This window comes from Podarcis muralis, chromosome 14 (genome assembly GCF_964188315.1).
Source record: "Podarcis muralis chromosome 14, rPodMur119.hap1.1, whole genome shotgun sequence".
NCBI lineage: Eukaryota > Metazoa > Chordata > Lepidosauria > Squamata > Lacertidae > Podarcis > Podarcis muralis.
In genome coordinates, this window is record NC_135668.1 from 40,927,210 (window position 1) to 40,947,134 (window position 19,925).

The window sequence follows — 19,925 nt, forward strand, 5'->3', positions numbered from 1 at the left end:
ACCACAATTATCAAGGGGATGGAGTAATACCACTAAGAGGAAAGATTAGACCTTTTGGGACTTTTAAGTTTAGAAAAAAGGTGAGTAAGAGATGACACAATAACAGATTATAAAATTATTCATGGCAAGGAGAAAATGGATGGAGAAAAGGTTCTGCCTCTCTCATAACATTCAGAACTTGTGGACATCTAAGGAAGTTGAACGTTAAAAGCTTCAGGACAGATAAAAGAAAGTACTTCACCTAGTGCATAGGATTTATTGGATACCCCTTAAGATAGAAGATAGTCAACTGCTGGGTTTTCTTTAGAAAGCTGTTGCATTTTTATTGTAATTGCAAAAAATGTTCATGATTTCTTTTGTAGGGGGATTTTGTCCTTAAAATTGAACCTCCCCTAGGGTGGAGTTTTGGTATGTATGTACCTGTTTGTTTGTTTTTTTGATGGGGTGGGATATGAATTGTTCCAAATGTTGGTTTTAGATCTATGCTTGGCTGCTCACTTTTGGCATGCTGTCTGAAAAAATGGTTTGCTGACCCAACGTACAGAACTGCGCTGTAACGCTGCAGTCATAGGCATTCTTATCTGGGAATAAGTCCTGGGAATAACTCACTGAAAAGGACAGTATAGGATTGCACTGGACTGAAACTGAGGTTTTCAAAAGTTCATTTCTAATGGCATTTGCTTCTATAGCTGGCATGGGGAACCTTTGGCCCTTCAGTTGTGGCTGAACTACAGCTCCCCACTATTCCTGGTCCTTGACTGGGCTTGCCGGGACTGAAGAGAGTTGTGGTTTTGCAACCGGAGCACCAAGGATTCCTCACACCTGTTCTGTGGTGATAAAAAGTCGAAAGCTATAGAAATAAGAACAGGGCTCTGTGTAGGATATGGTGGCCTTGCATGGTGAAAAATGTGCTGTGACCCTGTCTCTTTGGGGGGAAATGCTGCCTTGATTTTATTATCTATTTACTGAAAGCCTTTCTAAGCTACTTAATTTTACAAAAAAAACAAACCAAACCCTGAGCTGTATAAAAAAATCCTTAAAAATCCACAGTATCATAACAACAGAAAAACAGCACTAAGTACACAGGAGCAGGTAAAAACAGGAATTCAGTTTTGAATTCCTCCCCAAAACAACCAATAAAACAGATAAACCAAACAGCTCTTTGGATCACAGCGTTTAAAAAATGATGCTAAACCTGTTTTCCTGATATTGTCTCCCCTTTCCCATTACTAAGACTAGGAATCACTTGCAACTTATAAATCTATTGACCAGAAGTGATCCAAATAATCCACATAAGGCCCTCCAAATGATGAACTGGTGTTAACAAATGCAATAAAACTGTTCCAAATGTCATCAAATGGGCCTGTTTCTGTCTTCTAGCAACATGGTGGAGGAATTCAGAGATAGCAAGGTCCAATCTCATGGGTCAGGGAAAACTTTGGCAAAACGATAGCATCTTCACATGATATCCGAAGCAACCAAGGCTACACCCGCCTCATGTTTAACCCCTATGCATCCACCCCATACATTTAACCACCCTTATACCATTTTTAGCAGTCATGGCTTCCCCCAGACAATCTTGGGAACTATTGTTTAAGGGTGCAGAGGTTTGTTATGAGGTCCCTATTTTTACAGAACTGTATTGATTGGTTTAACAATCAATCCCTCTTCTTTGCAAGGGAAATACTGTTCTCCTAACAACTCTTGCACCCTTAACAGACTACACTTCCAGGATTCTTTGCTAAAAGCTGCAACTGTTAAAATGGCATCATAGTGCTTTAAAATGTTTGGGGCGGATATGGTTCAAGGAATGATGCTTCATGTATAGCAGTCGCAGAAGACATTGACATAATTTTTCTTCTGTTTAATACTTTCGCTTTCATTCCCTCCCCACCAGAGCCCACAAGCGTGGACATCCACGTGGACGGCATCAATGACATTTGCACTAAAGGAGGAGACATCAACTTTGTGTTTACAGGCTTCTCTGTAAATGGGAAGGTAAAAGGCCCTTGTTGTTTGACTGTTGCTGCCTCCTTTTGGAGGAGGTGATGGGGAAGCAGGTCCTCTGTGCTTTCTTCCCTGCAAGCTGAAGAGCTGCTCTGTCCCCTTCTTTCCAGGTTCTCAGCAAAGGTCAGACACTGGGTCCTGCCGGGGTTCTTGTTGCACTGCGGAATCTGGGTTCGGAGGCAAGCATACAAGCCACGACCACTCAGCCGGGTGGAAAGTGAGTCTGACTTGTTGCCGCAGGGCTGTATCTCGTGCTGTAGCTTCTGTGGCGCAGCAGATTTCTGTGTGTGCAGCGGGTTTTCCACTTCCTCTCCAACCCACCCTGCCACATACACCCTCAAAATAAACTCTGGAGAGTTGAGGGGCTCCCTGGAGCATCTTTGAGGAGCACACAGGTGGGAGGAGAGGAAATGGCAGCCCCATTGTGCCAGTGGGACTGCATATGTGGAGCATTAGTTTACAAAGCATAGGTTATCTACATACAGCACTTAAAGGTAAAGGTAAAGGTACCCCTGCCTGTACGGGCCAGTCTTGACAGACTCTAGGGTTGTGCGCTCATCTCACTCTATAGGCCGGGAGCCAGTGCTGTCCGCAGACACTTCCGGGTCACGTGGCCAGTGTGACAAGCTGCATCTGGCGAGCCAGAGCAGCACATGGAACGCTGTTTACCTTCCCGCTGGTAAGCGGTCCCTATTTATCTACTTGCACCCGGGGGTGCTTTCGAACTGCTAGGTTGGCAGGCGCTGGGACCGAGCAACGGGAGCGCACCCTGCCGCGGGGATTCGAACCGCCGACCTTTCAGTTGGCAAGTCCTAGGCGCTGAGGTTTTACCCACAGCGCCACCCGCGTCCCTCATACAGCACTTAGGACTCACTATAAAAGCGATTTACGAGCATAAAAACCCAACTGTGCAAGTGTTAAAATACAGAAATCCTTAAATAGCATGCACAGTAAAACAACCCCATTAAAAACAGCACAGTAACTAAAAGAGAAGGATCTGGCTGAGAGAGCAAGGTAAGGCCTGCATAAATAGTGTGTGTTGCTTGTATACCAGAGGTGGTTTTTGGACAGTTAAAAATGTAGGGCCTGAGCGACTGTGTACAAGTTTTTGCTTCTGATTCCTCTCTTACAGTCTGGCAGGGATTGTTTGAAAAAGAAGGGCAGGGGACCATAGCTCAGTGGTGAAGGTGGGTGGGTACAAATATAATCGTGCGGCACGCACTGTTAGCCAGAGCTATTCTGTTTGTGAACCAACTTTCCCTTTCTACAGGTATGCCTTTTTCAAAGTCCTTCCTGGGGAATATGAAATCTTTGCTTCCCATCCAACCTGGATGCTGAAAGAGGTGAGTGCTGCTGTAATTTGAAGCATCGAGCTTCCACACAAATCTGCCCCATACGCTGGTGAAGTGACTTTAAGGCGCTGACTTTCTCAGAACAAGAAGGATCTTTTAATGGTCAAAATGGTTTTGTACTTACAGAAATTACAAATAAAGGCTTCCAAAACCATATGTTAACTGTTTTTGTGGAATTATGAGACCAACCGTTCACATTTTTCTATATTTCAGGCCAGCACAACTGTAAGAGTGACCAATTCCAATGCTTATGCCTCTGGCCCTCTCGTTGTCGCTGGCTACAACGTTTCAGGATCCGTCCGGAGTGATGGGGAGCCCATGAAAGGGGTCATGTTCCTCCTTTTCTCGTCGTCGGTAACCAAGGAGGTCAGTTGTACATCATGCAAAAGGAGGGTTGTAGCCAACTATCCCCCCCCCCCCCCGTAGACCTATTGAAACTAATGAACCCAAGTTAGTCATTCCCATTAATTTCAATGGGTTTACCTTGAGTAGGACTAACATTGGATACAACTCGGAATGTTTTTGACATCTGTGGAGATGTGATATCGGTCTTGTTTTTTTACCCCCTCATACTGTTTTTGACAAACGTGCCTAACTGCAGTTAAATGAGCCTGGTCTTCACAGAATGAGATAGTGATAGAGCCAGGCTGTGGAAGAAAGGGACTGTGTCGCTTAATTCATTTTATTCATAAAAAGTATATACAGGGGTACCTCGGGTTACATACGCTTCAGGTTATATACGCTTCAGGTTACAGACACCGCTAACTCAGAAATATTACCTCGGGTTAAGAACTTTGCTTCAGGATGAGAACAGAAATTGTGCGGCAGCGGGAGGCCCCATTAGCTAAAGTGGTGCTTCAGGTTAAGAACAGTTTCAGGTTAAGTACGGACCTCCGGAACGAATTAAGTACTTAACCCGAGGTACCACTGTATCTCCATTATAACGAAAAAAAGCCAGAACACTTCCATACAATAAAATCCCTATTAATAAAGTTACAATCAGAAATCAGTTAACCTTTATGGAAAGAGGTATTCTTACTTGCCGGCATAAATCTTACAGAATTGAAAAGTTTTCAATAGGTATTTAAAAGCTGAAACAGATGGTGCCTTCAGAGTACAGATGGAGGACCACATTTCTAAAGTTTTACCAACCATCAGGGATGATAGGAGAAGTATGCCAACAACTTCTAGGGATCCAAGCTTGAACACTGCTCCCATCCATCTGGTTTGTGGGGAACGGCTAATGCTCCAAAGTAATTAGACGATGGGCGGTGTGAGTTTCTCTTGCGTCTTGGGAGGGGGAGGGAGCGATTCTGTACCTGAGTTCCATGCGCACAGTCCTGGTTTTTGCATGTGAAGCATCTGTTTTGTCTGCTGCTCAGTGAGCCAACTTCCCTGTTTGTTTACGTGGAGAGGGAAGACCATCTCCAGATGAGTGGGGAAGCTTTGGCAGCCCCGGAGCTCCATTTATGCATTGGGAAATTCTGCGCTTCTCGGGGTTCCTTGTTCTTGGTATAGAGGATTGTCTGCCTTCTTTTGTACAGGACATCATGGGCTGCAGCACCTCTCCAGTTGACGGCTTTCCTGCCAGGGACGATTCTCTCGCCTATCTGTGCAATGTCATCTCCAAAGAGGACGGCTCGTTTACTTTTATGTCTTTGCCGAGTGGGAAATACACTGTGGTGAGTAATGAGAGACCTCCCCTGCCTTTCTGAATAATGATTTCCTCAAAAGTGAAGGCTGCAAGCAGGGGTCATCCTCCTTCTTGGGGCCCATGGGTGCAGTTGGAGGTCATAGAAACTGGTGTGTGTGTGTTGACAACAACACTTGCACTCTGCAGCCACACACACCCCCTCATCTCCCCACTGCAAACAGCAAGTAGGCTTGGGGAAAAAATAAACTTTTTTCAAACATATTTTGTGTGTGAGAGAGAGAGCGACAGAGATTTATTTGTTGCATTTATATCCGACTTGCTCCCCCTTAAGGTAAAGGTAAAGGGACCCCTGACCATTAGGTCCAGTCGTGCCCGACTCTGGGGTTGCAGCGCTCATCTCACTTTATTGGCCGAGGGAGCTGGCATACAGCTTCCGGGTCATGTGGCCAGCATGACTAAGCCACTTCTGGCGAACCAGAGCAGCGCACGGAAACGCCGTTTAGCTTCCCGCCGGAGCGGTACTTATTTATCTACTTGCACTTCGGCGTGCTTTCGAACTGCTAGGTTGGCAGGAGCAGGGACCGAGCAATGGGAGCTCACCCCGTCGCGGGGATTCGAACCGCCAACCTTCTGATCGGCAAGTCCTAGGCTCTGTGGTTTAACCCACAGTGCCACCCGCGTCCCTCTCCCCCTTCAGGTAGATACATATTATTACATTGGGCTGTATCCAACTAAGTATTACTCAGAGTATACTCATTGAAATGAATGGCCTAAGCTCATCATGCCCGTTAATTTCTTTACTCTGGTTATGGCTAATGTTGGATGCAGCCGATTGCCTGGAGGGCTCCTAGATTCAACAGTCGCCACTGCTAGAGAAACACCTCCCACTGCGATGGATTGGATTTTGTCTGGATTTGTTTTTTGTAGAAACACGTTGCTTAACCTGGGGCTCTGCCTTCTTCTCAGGTCCCCTTTTACAGAGGCGAGAGAATTATGTTTGATGTTGCTCCATCTAGATTGGACTTTACGGTGGAGCATGACAGTTTGAAAATTGAGGTGAGCTCTTCTCGAATTACCCTTTTTGCACTTTGGATGATTTGAGGTAAAGCATATCGTACGGATGGATGTATCTTAACCTGAAATAATCCAGCAATTCAGAACTATTTCAAATGGGGTAGGAGGGAGGAAAAAGAGTTCCTGAGGTTGCATTCTAATTCCATCCTTTTCCACCTGTGGTAAAACTACTCATTGACATTCAGATTCTAGACAGTGGTTTGCCAAGAAATGACCAACATACTCAAATATCCCATTCCAAATTCCCTGCAGCTTTTTTTTTTTAAAAAAAACCTGAATCTATGGGATGATCAATTGAAAAGTTTCAGCTCTCAGAAACGCTCGATGAGGATGCTGGCAGCTGTCAGAACCTCAGTTGCCCCCCAGTGGAGAACCTTGTAGGATTTGTGACTTTTGCTTTGGTATAAGAATATGTACAGTTTAGCATTAGCTGAAAAAATAACTTCTAAATCACGTGTTGCCAAAGGCTTGGAGGACCCTGAAAGATTCTGTGCTGTTTGGTGGGATTTTATCTTATGTACGAAAAAATGCACACACGGGACTCCTCTCCGTAGTATAATGTAGAATTTTTGTTTTCCTAATGGTCTAAAGTACTTTATAAACCTAATGCTAAATCCTTCTCAGATATACAGTGTGCCTTTTTTGTGCTTCTGTTATTTTTATTGTATTGATTTGATTTACCTCAATAAAATCTTTAAATAATAAAAATAAATAAGTTAAATAAATTAAAAAATTGCCCAGTGGTACCTTAGAGACCAACTAAGTTTGTTCTTGGTATGAGCTTTTGTGTGCACCAAGAACGAACTTAGTTGGTCTCTAAGGTGGCACTGGACAATTTTTTAAATACATTTCTTCTGCATCAGACCAACACGGCCACCTACCTGAATCTAATAAAAATAAAATTTTTATTATTCAGCTGTTGATCTCTCCTACTTCCTCCCTTTCAGCCCATTTTCCATGTCATGGGCTTCTCAGTCACAGGGAGGGTTTTGAACAGCCCAGAAGGGGAAGGCGTTTCAGATGCTACTGTGACGCTGAATAACCAAATTAAAGGTATGTGCTTCTTGTTTTACTCTGGCGTCCTACCTATTTGATGATTTTGGCCGAGCTGAATTCAAACAGAATCCGTCCATTTTTAATCTGTCCACAGTTACTACCAAGTCTGACGGCTCTTTCCGACTTGAAAACATCACCACCGGAACGTATACCATTCAAGCCCAGAAAGAGCACCTCTTCTTCGAGACCATTACGGTGAAAATTGCCCCCAACACTCCCCAGCTGGCCGACATCATCACAACGGAGTGAGTGTCTGAGTAGGAAGCCGAGCAAGACAGCAAGGGCGGGATTGGGGTTTTTCAGAGCAGAGCCAAGAGGCCTTGGGATAGGAGCACAGGAAGCTACCATACACCAGGGAGGGGCTGGAACTCAGTGGCAGAGCAGCTGCCTCACGTGCAGGAGGTTCCGAGTTCCAGCCCCAACATCTCCAGGTAGGCCTAGGGAAGATCTTCTGACCTCCTGTAGAGTTGCTACCAGTCAGAGTAGACAGTGCTGAGCAAGATGGACCAATGGTGTGGCTTGCTTATTTATTTATTTATTTATGAATGAATGAATGAATGTAGATTCAGGTAGGTAGCCATGTTGGTCTGACGCAGTCGAAATAATAATAATAAAAAATTGTCCAGTAGCACCTTAGAGACTCCTTAGGTACCTTAGAGTTTTTGAGTGTGGTGTAGTGGTTAAGAGCGGTAGTCTCGTAATCTGGTGAACCGGGTTCACGTCTCCGCTCCTCCACATGCAGCTGCTGGGTGACCTTGGGCTAGTCTCACTTCTCTGAAGTCTCTCAACCTCACTCATCTCACAGAGTGTTTGTTTTGGGGGAGGAAGGGAAAGGAGAATGTTAGCCGCTTTGAGACTCCTTCGGGTAGTGATAAAGCAGGATTTTAATCCAAATCCAATGACATTGTCCCACCTTTCTTCCAAGCCACTCATGGTGGCCTACAGAGTTCTCCCTGTTTTATCCTCACAGTAACCCTTTGAGGTAGGTTAGGCAGAGAATAAGTGACTGGCTAAAGGCTACCTGGTGAACTTCATAGCTTTGATCTTTGCTTTCCCAGGTCCTGATCCAACACTCTGTCCAACACGGGAGCAAGTTTGGTGTAATGGTTAGAGTGTTGGACTCGGACCTGGGAGGCCAGGGTTTGAGTCCCCAGTCAGCCATGAAGTTCTCTTGGGCCAATCACTTCGCTCTCGGACCAACCTACCTCACAGGGTTGTTGTGAGGGTGAAATGGGGAGGAGGAGAACCATGTGCCTTGAGATCCTTGGAAGTGAAAGGTGTATAATTGTCAACAACAACAATGGTGTCATTATATCGGAGTTGGGAACCTTGTGGCCTTTTAGATTTCCAGACAATTCCAGTTGTTCCTGACCATTGGCAATACCCTTCTTTCCCCAATAGGTTCAGTGTCTGCGGCCAGATATCAGTAACCCGCTTTCCTGACTCTATCAAGCAGATCAACAAATACAAGGTGACGATGTTGCCTCAAGACAAGGACAAAACCTTGATGGTTACCACGGAAACGGACACTCGCGGTGCTTTCTGCTTCAAGGCAAAATCGGGTGCCTATGTCATCCAGGTCAGAATAACTAATACCTTTTAAGAAAAGAAATAACTTGTAAAAGCAATCAAATCTGGAGCAGATTTCTGTTTCTCAAAGCGGTGGGAGACCTTAGGCCCAGGGACCACATGTGGCCCTCAAACCTTCTCTACCTGGCCCTTGGAACCCTTTACTCTCCCTGCTTTGTACCTCAGTTTTTCCCTGGCTGGAATGTGTCCTTGAACTCTGATAATGCTTCTCTCTTGCCTCTTGGAGGGCAGAGGAGTGGGTGTGGCTGAGTAGAAACTAGACCAGGGTTTCCCAAACTTGGGTCTCCAGCTGTTTTTAGGCTACAGTTCCCATCATCTCTGACCAATGGTCCCGCTAGCCAGGGATGATGGGAGTTGTAGTCCAAAAACAGCCAGAGACCCAAGTTTGGGAAATCCTGAACTAGGCTATTACACAAAGGGAAAATTGACATTCATTGCTCCACCCGCCACTGCTATGTGACCCCCAGAAGGTCGACCTGAGGGAAGTGCAGCCTACAACTCCCATCAGCCTTTGCAAGCATACTCAGTGACCTCCTTGCATATTTCCAGTTCCTTGCTCCTTGCTGCTCAGCGAATGGGGTGCAGATGTTGTCTGAGAGCCAGTGTGGTGTAGTGGTTAAGAGCGGTAGTCTCGTAATCTGGTGAACCGGGTTCGCGTCTCCGCTCCTCCACATGCAGCTGCTGGGTGACCTTGGGCCAGTCACACTTCTCTGAAGTCTCTCAGCCCCACTCACCTCACAGAGTGTTTGTTGTGGGGGAGGAAGGGAAAGGAGAATGTTAGCCACTTTGAGACTCCTTCGGGTAGTGATAAAGCGGGATATCAAATCCAAACTTCTACTCTTCGTCTTTTATCTGTGTTGCTCCATTTCACACAAGGAAGTCATTCTCAGCGTCATTTTATTTGCTGTAGGTGATCGTTCCCGAGGCAGAATCCAGAGCTGGCCTTGCTTTGAAACCCAAGACATTTCCTGTGACGGTTGCCTCCAAACCGGTGCTGGACGTGACCTTCTCGCAGTTCCTGGCCTCCATTTCGGGGAAAGTCACTTGTTTGGGTAAGATTTGCGCCGACGGGTGGAAATAGTTGACTTAGGTTGCTCATATGGTCTGATGGGAATAGCTGACACTGTGCCCTCCAGATCTTGTTGGGCATCAACTCCCATCAGCCCCAGACAGCAAGGGGTGATGGGTGTTGCCATCCTTCTACATCTGGAGGGCTCCACGTTGACTACTGTAGCAATATAGCCACCAGGGCTAAGGCTCCGAAGAGCTTGATGCCTGTGTCTTGGCCTGTGGACCTGCAGGGGATCTCCCAGCACACTAAACTATCCTTATGCCTGTCAGTCTCCTTAAAGGAAGCTTTACTTCCCTTTGGCAGTCCTCCCCCTCCGCCCATTGTGGTGGAATTGGGGAACATCAGGCTGAAATGCGGCCCTCCAGGCCTCTCTGTCTGGCCTCTTGACCCTCCCTAGGCTATAGTGCCTCCCCACAGCCCTCACCAATGTTTCTCCGAGGCTGCTGTCATAGAGGGTTGAGAGAGGCCAGTGGAGCCAGGACATTTGGCACCCTACCCCCTAGACATCTTGAGGCTGTCACATTTCAATACTTCCCCTTGTGAAAAGCTTCTGCAAACTGGGTTCGAGGTGTCCACGAAAGACTGATGTTGTAAGTGGAGAGCTGTTTCCTGGCTGGAATATACCCTTGCAGCTGCCATAATGCCTCTTGTGTACCTGGATGGAGAAAGCTGTGCATCCGTCGTGTCCCCTGACTTTTGCACGCTTGAAATGCAGCCTACAAAGTCAAGAGCTGCATCCCTTTCTCCATTCTTTTTCTGCCTGGCCCTGCCTCAGCGCTGGAATGTGACCCCCAGGAAACCTTCCACGAGGGAATGCTGCTCTCCCTACACCTGTCTTGGCACAAAATATAAAGCGTGAATGGGGCCCCTGCAAATGTGTGACATACAGATATCCTTGCCTGGGAATTTGTGGGTTGTATATTTAGTGTTGCTCGTACACAGAGTAAGCCTGTATATTGACATGACTACCTGGGGGCCATTGATTTCAGAGGAACTTTGCTGGATGCAATCATGTGATTGGCTGCAAATTCTTGTTGAGTGTCTGCTTGCTGGTAGATCCAGATTTGTTCTCAAATGAGTGCTGTCTCTCATCAAGAAGCTAACATCTGAATCAAGCCTCTGCCCCCCCCCCCCAAAGTCCTAAGGAGGCTGCTGACTAAACATGCCAATCTGAAACCTGCACATTCTCCTCTTTTTGTCTTTCCCCAGATGCTTGTGGCGAATTGATGGTGACACTCCAGTCTGTGAACCGGCAGGGGGAGAAGCGTAGCCTTCAACTTGCAGCAAAGTCTAACTCAGTGACTTTCTTGTTTGAAAATGTGCTTCCTGGAAAGTATAAAAGTAAGGACAATGCAGTGCTTTTAGTTTGTATGTAATAAAGTCATCCGCTAGTGCAAAGATTTCCACCTGTGTAATGGAACTTAATCTTCTTACGTGCCTTCCCTAATTACCCCAAAAACCTCTGGAGCAGATTTTGGGGGGCCAAGAGAGGGCATGTGGGGCGAGGGAGTCTGGTTGCACAGGGGTGTTTATTGCCTTTTCACTGTTTCAAATTGTGCCAGAATGTGCTACTCATTCATATTTATGCTCCACTTTTCACCATATCATTTATTTCTGTGCTCCCTTTCCAGAGTTAAAACCATGCTCAAGGCAGCTTCCAACATGAAAACATTTATTTCATAATTTTAAAAATATATAACAGCAGTCGTAAGCCATAAATAAAAGCATGTCAAAATGTACACAACAAAACTAAACCACCTCCACATAAGAATTAAAAACAAAGCTGCGAAAAAATAATATCAATAGGACAGTAGAATTAAAATCTCCCAAAATTTATTCTTGACCCCAACAAAAATCCCTAAACAATGCCCCACTTTTTGGACAAGATATGTCTCCACTGAAGTTCAGCCTTCAGTGTTTAATCAATTTAATATGCTAGATGCCATTAAATAAATCACTGCCACACCCTGTTAATTGTTTTAAAAGATGCCTTAACCAGGCAGCATAATGTTATTTTTCTTTAAAAAATCATTTTTATACAATTGCTTATTAAAAAAAACCCCAGAAGGAAAATACCCTATTAAAAAGAAACTTTCCCATGTTCTCTTGCACGCTGAAGTTTCCCCTGGTTTCTGTGTCCGATGTGTACAATCCTTGCGGTGTACTGCTTTTTCCAAAGAGAGAGAGAGAGAGAGAGAGAGAGAGATGGAGAATGTACAGGTGAAAGCATATAAGTTCCTTACGTCTTGCAGACTTCCTTTTCAAGCAGGGGTAGCCAATGTGGTGCCCTCTATTTTTTATGGGCTCCAGCTCCCATCAGCCCCAGCCAGCACGGCCAATGGTCAGGGATGATGGGAGTGGCTGTTCCTGCCACATCCGGAGGGCGCCACGTTGGCTGAATATGCCCAGTTCTTCCATATCCGGACTTATTTTTAAACGCTAGTGCTTACAAAATGTTCGGATGACTCCTGTGCTTGTCTAACTATTTGCTTTTTAAGCATCAGACATGACACCTCCCTCTTACTGGTCTGTCTGTTTTCTTTTAAGTGAGCATCATCCGTGAAGACTGGTGCTGGAAGAATAAATCCTTGGAACTTGAGGTTTTGGAAGAAGATGCATCAGGGATTGAGTTCCGCCAGACTGGCTATATGCTGCGCTGTTCGCTTTCCCATGCGATCACTTTGGTGAGATAATGGCTTATATGCATTCTCTTTGGCCTGAACTGCCCCCCAACATAGCGTCATAGGCAGCTGCCTTATAGACAGTCAGACTCAGTATTGACCATAAGAGTTGCCCCTTCCAGTCCCTTCCAAAATCTGGTAATCACCAACCTAGCCGCTGCCCATAAATATCAAATTAATGATTTAAGTAATATATTTCTATATTGCTGGTTGTGCTGTGGTCTAAACCACTTAGCCTCTTGGGCTTGCCGATGAGAAAGTCGGCAGTTTGAATCCCCACAACGGGGTAAGCTCCCATTGCTCTGTCCCAGCTCCTGCCCACCTAGTACAGTGGTACCTCGGGTTACATACGCTTCAGGTTACATACTCCGCTAACCCAGAAATAGTACCTCGGGTTAAGAACTTTACCTCAGGATGAGAACAGAAATCGTGCTCTGGCGGCGCAGCGGTGCTTCAGGTTAAGAAGAGTTTCAGGTAAAGAATGGACCTCCGGAACGAATTAAGTACTTAACCTGAGGTACCACTGTAGTTCGAAAGTAGATAAATAGGTACTGCTGCGGTGGGAAGGTAGATGGCATTTCTGTATGCTCTGGTTTCCGTCAAGGTGTTCCGTTGTGCCAGAAGCGGTTTAGTCATGCTGGCCACATGACCCAGAGAGCTGTCTGTGGACAAACGCCGACTCCCTCGGCCTGAAAGTGAGATGAGTGCCACAACCCCATAGTCACCTTTGACTGGACTTAACTGTCCAGGGGTCCTTTGCCTTTACTGCCTTTCCCACTTAATTTTGGAGGCAGAATTGGAAACTGCTGTAGTTGTTTGAAAACTCACTTGGAAACTTCAAAGATTGGGATTCAATACGTGCTAATAGACTTCTTGGGTTTTTTGTCATCAGGAGTTTTATCAGGATGGGAATGGACCTGAGAACGTTGGCATTTATAACCTGTCCAAAGGGGTGAACAGATTCTGCCTCTCCAAGCCAGGTAAGTGTCTCGTTGGAAATGAATGCTCTTGTGTGTATGTGTTTGTGCGTGAGGTTCCAACAGATAGTGGTAAATTTTGAAGTGCAGCCCCCATAACAGCCCCCAAAGCTGCACCCCACTGCAAGGTGAGTCTGCAAATACATGAAGGTGTATTGGTTTACCCCATTCGCCAAAGAGCAGGAGTGCCTGGCATAATATCCAACATTTTGGGATCAACAGATATCCATAGGCAGGTAAGCTGCAAAAGATGGTTAGCATGTTGGACATTGACTGGGAAATCCCAAGTTCACTGGATGACTGTAGGCCAATCGCTGTCTTGGGTTAGGCTCCCTTGCAGGGTTGTTGTTTTGAGGTTGGAGTAGACCAAGAACCAGGACCTTCCTGGGGTGCCTTCTCCTGAGTTTGAGGAGGCAAGTGCATCCCAGAGTACCTCACCAGTCCTGTAGGGGGCGCACCAGGTGGGAGGCCATGGAACGTAGGAGGAGTGCCTATCTACCTATGTGATCTGCACTGAGACAGAGAATAGGTGAGGTTGTGTCTTCTGTTAGGCAAGCCTCTTGTTTAGGCAGCAGGTTTCAGGTTGCCAGCAAATGCTAGTGTGATATAGTTTTGAAGTATGGGAACCTTCGGAATCTGAAATCAGAATTGCAACTGTGTCTCGCTTCGATATTTTCAGGTGTGTACGAAGTCACACCCCGTTCCTGCCACCGTTTTGAACACGAATACTACACCTATGATACGTAAGCATGAAGTAGCAGCTGGCTGGTAACCTTTGCGGAAATGTTCGCGGTCAATATTTGCAATGAATAAATGTGATAAACTAGAAGGAGGCTTCACATATGTGAAGCTGTTTCCAGGGCTTTGAGAGGCTGTGGTGGAGCCGCTTTTCCATGGGTTCATCACACAGTGCGGCTGTTGTGTTCTTCAAAGAATGAGCACTTAACTCCTGGTTGGAGCCAGGCAAGCAGGTCCTTAGCACCTGACAGTCTTCCCTGATCCCAGCTGGGTGACATGCTAAGGACCTGGCAGTTTGGACCCTAGGAGTCTAGGAAGCTGCCTTGTTAAAGTCAGGCCATTCAGTGCAGTATCGTCTATAGCAGTGGTGGGGAACTTTTGGCCCGCAGGCCAAGCTTGGTCCTACTTGCCTGCCTGCTGTCAATAGCCAGCGAGATCCAAAGTCTAGGTCCTGCCATATTATGATAACTGTTTTCAAATGGCCAAAGGGCTGTCACATGGAGTACGGAGCAAGCCTGTTTTCTCCTGCTCCAGAGGCTAGGACCTGAACCAATGGATTCAGCTTACGAAAAGGGAGATTCTGATGAAACATCAGGAAGAACTTTCGGACACTAAGAGCTGTTTGACAGTGAAACAGACTCCCACGAGACGTGGTAGACCCTCCTTCCTTGGGAGATCTTTAAGCAGGGGTTGGATGGCCATCTGTTGTGGATGGTTTAAGTTGAGATTCCTGCATTGCAGGGGGTTGGACTAGATGACCCTCAGGGTCCCTTCCAACTCTACAGTTCTGTGAGTCTGTTTTATAGCAGCACTGCGTTGTGTGGGCAAGTAGCTCTCATGCCACTGCTAGAGCATCTAAAGGCCACTTAAATAAATGTACAGGTGAAACTTGAAAAATTAGAATATCGTGGAAAAGTTCATTTATTTCAGTAATTCAACTTAAAGGTGAAACTAATATATGAGATAGACTCATGACATGCAAAGCGAGATATGTCAAGCCTTTATTTGATATAATTGTGATGATTATGGCGTACAGCTGATGAAAACCCCAAATTAACAACCTCAGAAAATCAGAATATTGTGAAAAAGGTGCAGTAGCTATTCAATCCATAACACCTGCAATGGGTTCCTGAGCCTTTAAACCGTCTCACAGTCTGGTTCAGTAGGAAGCACAATCATGGGGAAGGCTGCTGTCCTGACAGTTGTGCAGAAAGCCATCACTGAGACCCTCCATAAGGAGGGAAAGCCTCAAAAGGTAATTGCAGAAGAAGTTGGATGTTCCCAAAGTGCTGTATCGAAGCACATTAATGGAAAGTTATGCGGAAGGGAAAAGTGTGGAAGAAAAAGGTGCACAAGCAGTAGGGATGACCACAGCCTGGAGAGGATTGTCAGGAAAAGACCGTTACAGTTTCACCTGTACAGTGGTACCTCTGGTTACATACTTAATTCATTCCGGAGGTCCGTACTTAACCTGAAACTGTTCTTAACCTTAAGCACCACTATAGCTAATGGGGCCTCCCACTGCATGATTTCTGTTCTCATCCTGAAGCGAAGTTCTTAACCAGAGGTACTATTTCTGGGTTAGCGGAGTCTGTAACCTGAAGCGTATGTAACCCGAGGTACCACTGTAATCTTAATTTGATGGCATCTTTTCTTTTTTACCACCAGTAGAGGGAGTACATTACACTGACTTTGAAGAATGTTGATCAGACCAATATTCCTGTAGCCCACACATGGGTAAACTCATCCACTTTTTGGGGAGGGGAGGGAAAGATCCTAGGAACATGCTTTATAAATATGCCATTTCAAATTGTCATATTTGACAGGTTGATTTCTCTGAAAACTTCCACTGTAAAAGATTAAAACAAGGCATATAAGACATTGACATGATTGGCACTAGAGGGAATGTTTAGTCAATATTATTAGAGGGATGTTCGGCAGTGTGGTCCCCAAATGGGTTCTGCTCACCCCTGCGGTTTGCATTAATGAATCTCTCTTCCTGTGACCTTAGTTCAGACATTGCACCACAACATGCTTGTGGAAATTTTCCTTCTTATCATTAGACTTCTATACCGCGCTTCATTGTAAGATCTCAGGGCAGGTCACAAGGAAAAAAAAATACAAGGTAAAAGCACAAATAAATAGTTAAAACGAAAACAATGAAACAATACCACTCCTTCCCACAAACACATTTAAAAATCTGTCGAAGATTAATCGGCCAGGTGAACCACCCTGAGGAGAGCATTCCACAAATGGGGCCACTGCATTAAAAGGTCTCTTCTCATCTTGTCACCCTCTGGACCTCTCATGGAGGAGACACATGAAGAAGGGCCTCTGATTGCAGAACCCAGGTTGGTTTATAAGTGGAGAGGCTGTGCTGAGCCATTTAGAGGTTGTTGTGATATCTTAAACGACAAGCCCTAGATTGCGGCCATCTTTCCACCTCTTGAGGCTGTTATATCACGACGATGGGAGTGAACTTATTATAGTTATAGGGCAAAGAGACTGATAAACTGAGATAAACATATTGCCAGTCCCCATTCTAGTTGGTTTCCCTAAACATGCCAGTGTGTTTCAAGTCTCTTAAAGTGGTTCAGCACTTTTGCTACTCAACTTCTTCAGATATCTGCCTCCAGAAACATTTCCCTCTTCAATTAACCACCCTGTTTTCCAATTCTTGCTTATATACAATATTTTCAATCCTCTTCCCAATCTTTTAGCTAGTCAGATGGAGTGTAGATTCCTATTTAGGCTTCTATTTCTCCTTAACTGCCAGATTCCTAGGCTGAATTTTTGACCCTCCAGTGTGGAACATCTGGAGCTAAACATCCCCTTAAACATTTAGCCTTAGCTGTTGACCCAGCTGAGAGTCTTTAAGTAAACCTCAACCGTTTTACAACCCCAAGCCAAATGCAAATGGCTGAAAATCCTTTCCCTTTCAGAGAGTGGAATGGAAAGCAAAGGGTGGTGGTTGGGATCGATTTTAAGTGCCCCCTCCCCCTTTTTGGTTCCAGGTCTGCTCCGAGTATACTGACGCTGACTGCGATCCGTCACCACGTCCTTGGAACTATAACAGCCGATAAATTGATGGATGTGATGGTTACCATAAAGTAAGAACTTTGGGGTTGCAAAGACTACCCTTGAATTACCAAGTTTTAACAAACGTTCGTCGTCTTGTGTGGCTAGTGGGTTGCAGATGCTTAGTAGAAGTTTCCAAAAGGTCCACGTATCCTTTATTCTGTGGGGCATCCCTGAGTTGAAACAGTTGTGCATCTAATCTGTCTAGAGCTCGAAAGGATATGCCCACTGTCTGCTCTAAAGCACTGGTCTTCAACTGGCGGGTCACAGCCTGATCCACAGAGCACAACCTACCACATGCAGATATATGGCAAAAGATGAAGAAATGGATCCCCAAATGCATGTTTGGGTTAGAAGTGGCCCCCTGAGACTCTTAATCTCAGGGCTGTGGGTTTAAGCCCCATGTTGGGCAAAAAATATTCCTGCATTGCAAGGGGTTTGTACTAGATGACCCTGATGGTCCCTTCCAGCTGCACAATTCTATGATTTTAAGACTCTACTGCTCTAGAGAGCACGATGCCTGTTTCATATTTCAGGGCCTACAGCACTAGAGTGCCCTCTTTGAGGCTGGTAGTCATCATCATGCTCTTCAACCTTGTACAACTTGTGAACTACAGTCGTACCTTGGTTCTCGAATGGCTTAGTTGGCGAACACATTGGCTCCCGAACGCTGCAAACTCAGAAGTCAGTGTTCCGGTGTGCGAATGTTTTTTGGAAGCTGAACATCCTCCGTGGCTTCTGCTTGAGTGCCGGAAGCTCCTGCGTCAATCGGAAGCCACACCTTGGTTTTCAAACACTTTGGGGAGTTGAACGGACTCCCGGAACGGATTAAGTTTGAGAACCGAGGCATCTCAGAAGCTATAGGAATATTAAGGGAGATAGCCTGGGCCACACCCACACTATGCATTTGAAGCATTCTTACGCAACTGTAAACCGTCATGGAGAATCCTGGGAGCTGTACTTTGTTAAAGTCCTGGGGATACTCCATGACTGTTGAAAATGGCATAAGAATGCTTTAAAATTGTATGCTGCGGATCAGACTGCTGGTCTGCCTAGCTCAGTACTGCATATTATGGAGTGCTGGCAGCCACCCAGTCTCTTGGGCAGAAATTGGTCTGCCAGGTGCTGAGCCTGAACGTGCCCCAGGCCATCCAAAAGGATCCTCTGTCCCAGCGATGGAGAACCCATGGCCAGGTGTTTCTGGACTACAGATCCAGTAGACCACAGCCTGCTTGTCCAGTGGTCAGGAATGATGGGAGCTGTAGTCCAGCAACGTTTGGAGGGTTGCAGGTTCCCTGTTCCTGTTTTATGCCCCCGATGAACGAAACGAAGGGGCCCTTTCAATATCTTCCCCTTGGTGGCCATTTCCCCTGCCAGTTTTGCGTTCAGTCGATTCATTCTCTTGTTTTCTTTTCTCAGATCCTCGATCGACAGCGAACCCGACCTGGTGCTTGGCCCCCTGAAATCTCAGCAGGAGCTGCGTCGGGAGCAGCAGCTGGCTGAGATCGAGGCCCGCAGGCAGGAGAGGGAGAAGAAAGGCCTGGAAGAGGAAGGATCTGAGCCTCCAGTCCAGGAAATGGTGGAGGAACTACAAGGGCCGTTCCACTACGAGTTTTCCTATTGGGCGAGGTACGTTCGTCTTCTGCCCAGAGAGGTCCTTTTTCTTGTTGTTATAGAAGCTTTCGAGGAAAGTTTGAACTGCTGTCTCTTCAGGCTTCAGCACACAGGGGGTTGGGAACCTCAGGCCCCAGGGGCCAAATGTAGCGCTTCAGGTCTCTCTGTTTGGCCCTTGGCACTCTTGCTAGGTCACACCCCTCTCTGGCCCTGCTTTGCACCCCAAGTGTTTTATTTATTTATTAAATTTGTATACCACCTTCTTTGTAGCTGTAGGTCTCGGGGTGGCTGACAACATAAACTTACAACGTAGAAAACTCAGAATACATAATAGAAATAATTAAAATGATTAACAATGCTAGTGTATACGACTTATAAAAATGCACTCGGCAATCAAAGAAGCATTGAAACATCCCTGTCCCCCTTAAAAACATTAAGCTTACCGCAAGGGGGCCGGCCCACACCCTCATTCCTCCCTCCCGAAGTGTCACCCCCCCAAAGGGACGACACCCTTTGGCGTCACCTCTTTTGTGGTGGCCCCGTTCCCAAGGCAGGCAGGCTTTCTAGATTTGCCCTTGAATTTTGATTGTGCCTCTGGAGGTCAGAGAGGGGCGTTTGAATGTGTGCAAAAACCAGGCTATTGCATAAAGTTTAAATTTGTGTTTGTTGCTCCACCCCCTTTTCCTTCTGGCCCCGCCCAGGAGGGAATGCAACCCTCAGGATGAGAAAGGTTACCCTTCCTTTAGCATTGTCCATCTTGAGACAGCTGTTTGGACTCAACCGTGCAGTTCCAGCTCCCATGTTCTTTTATGGTTATTTTTCCAGGTCTGGGGAGAAAATCATGGTGACGCCATCCTCGAAAGAGCTCCTTTTCTACCCGCCTTCAATAGAAACGGTTGTCAGTGGAGGTAAGTCTTGGCTGTAGCTCAGTGCTGGGAAGTTGCTGGTGGATCTGCACAGCCCATTGGGTTGAGCGACTAAGCCTGGGACAGCGGCTGAATCGGGGAGTGTTGGACTAGGAGGCTGTAAAAG

At 46.0% G+C, this 19,925-nt stretch overlaps 1 protein-coding gene across 1 annotated transcript in view; it reads left to right on the top strand.

Moving 5' to 3' along the window:
• The window catches only part of LOC114584171 (BOS complex subunit NOMO1-like), a 37,306-nt gene that overhangs the window by 2,405 nt on the left and 14,976 nt on the right, over nt 1-19,925 (top strand). Inside the window, exons 3-20 of the mRNA XM_028705754.2 lie at nt 363-408; nt 1,898-1,998; nt 2,118-2,224; nt 3,278-3,350; nt 3,573-3,725; nt 4,904-5,041; nt 5,980-6,069; nt 7,035-7,140; nt 7,238-7,388; nt 8,545-8,722; nt 9,644-9,785; nt 11,015-11,146; nt 12,353-12,489; nt 13,379-13,466; nt 14,143-14,206; nt 17,216-17,311; nt 18,699-18,908; nt 19,719-19,801. Of these exons, the coding sequence (XP_028561587.2) occupies nt 363-408; nt 1,898-1,998; nt 2,118-2,224; nt 3,278-3,350; nt 3,573-3,725; nt 4,904-5,041; nt 5,980-6,069; nt 7,035-7,140; nt 7,238-7,388; nt 8,545-8,722; nt 9,644-9,785; nt 11,015-11,146; nt 12,353-12,489; nt 13,379-13,466; nt 14,143-14,206; nt 17,216-17,311; nt 18,699-18,908; nt 19,719-19,801 (2,095 nt within the window). The remainder of the gene's footprint in view (nt 1-362; nt 409-1,897; nt 1,999-2,117; nt 2,225-3,277; nt 3,351-3,572; nt 3,726-4,903; nt 5,042-5,979; nt 6,070-7,034; nt 7,141-7,237; nt 7,389-8,544; nt 8,723-9,643; nt 9,786-11,014; nt 11,147-12,352; nt 12,490-13,378; nt 13,467-14,142; nt 14,207-17,215; nt 17,312-18,698; nt 18,909-19,718; nt 19,802-19,925) is intronic.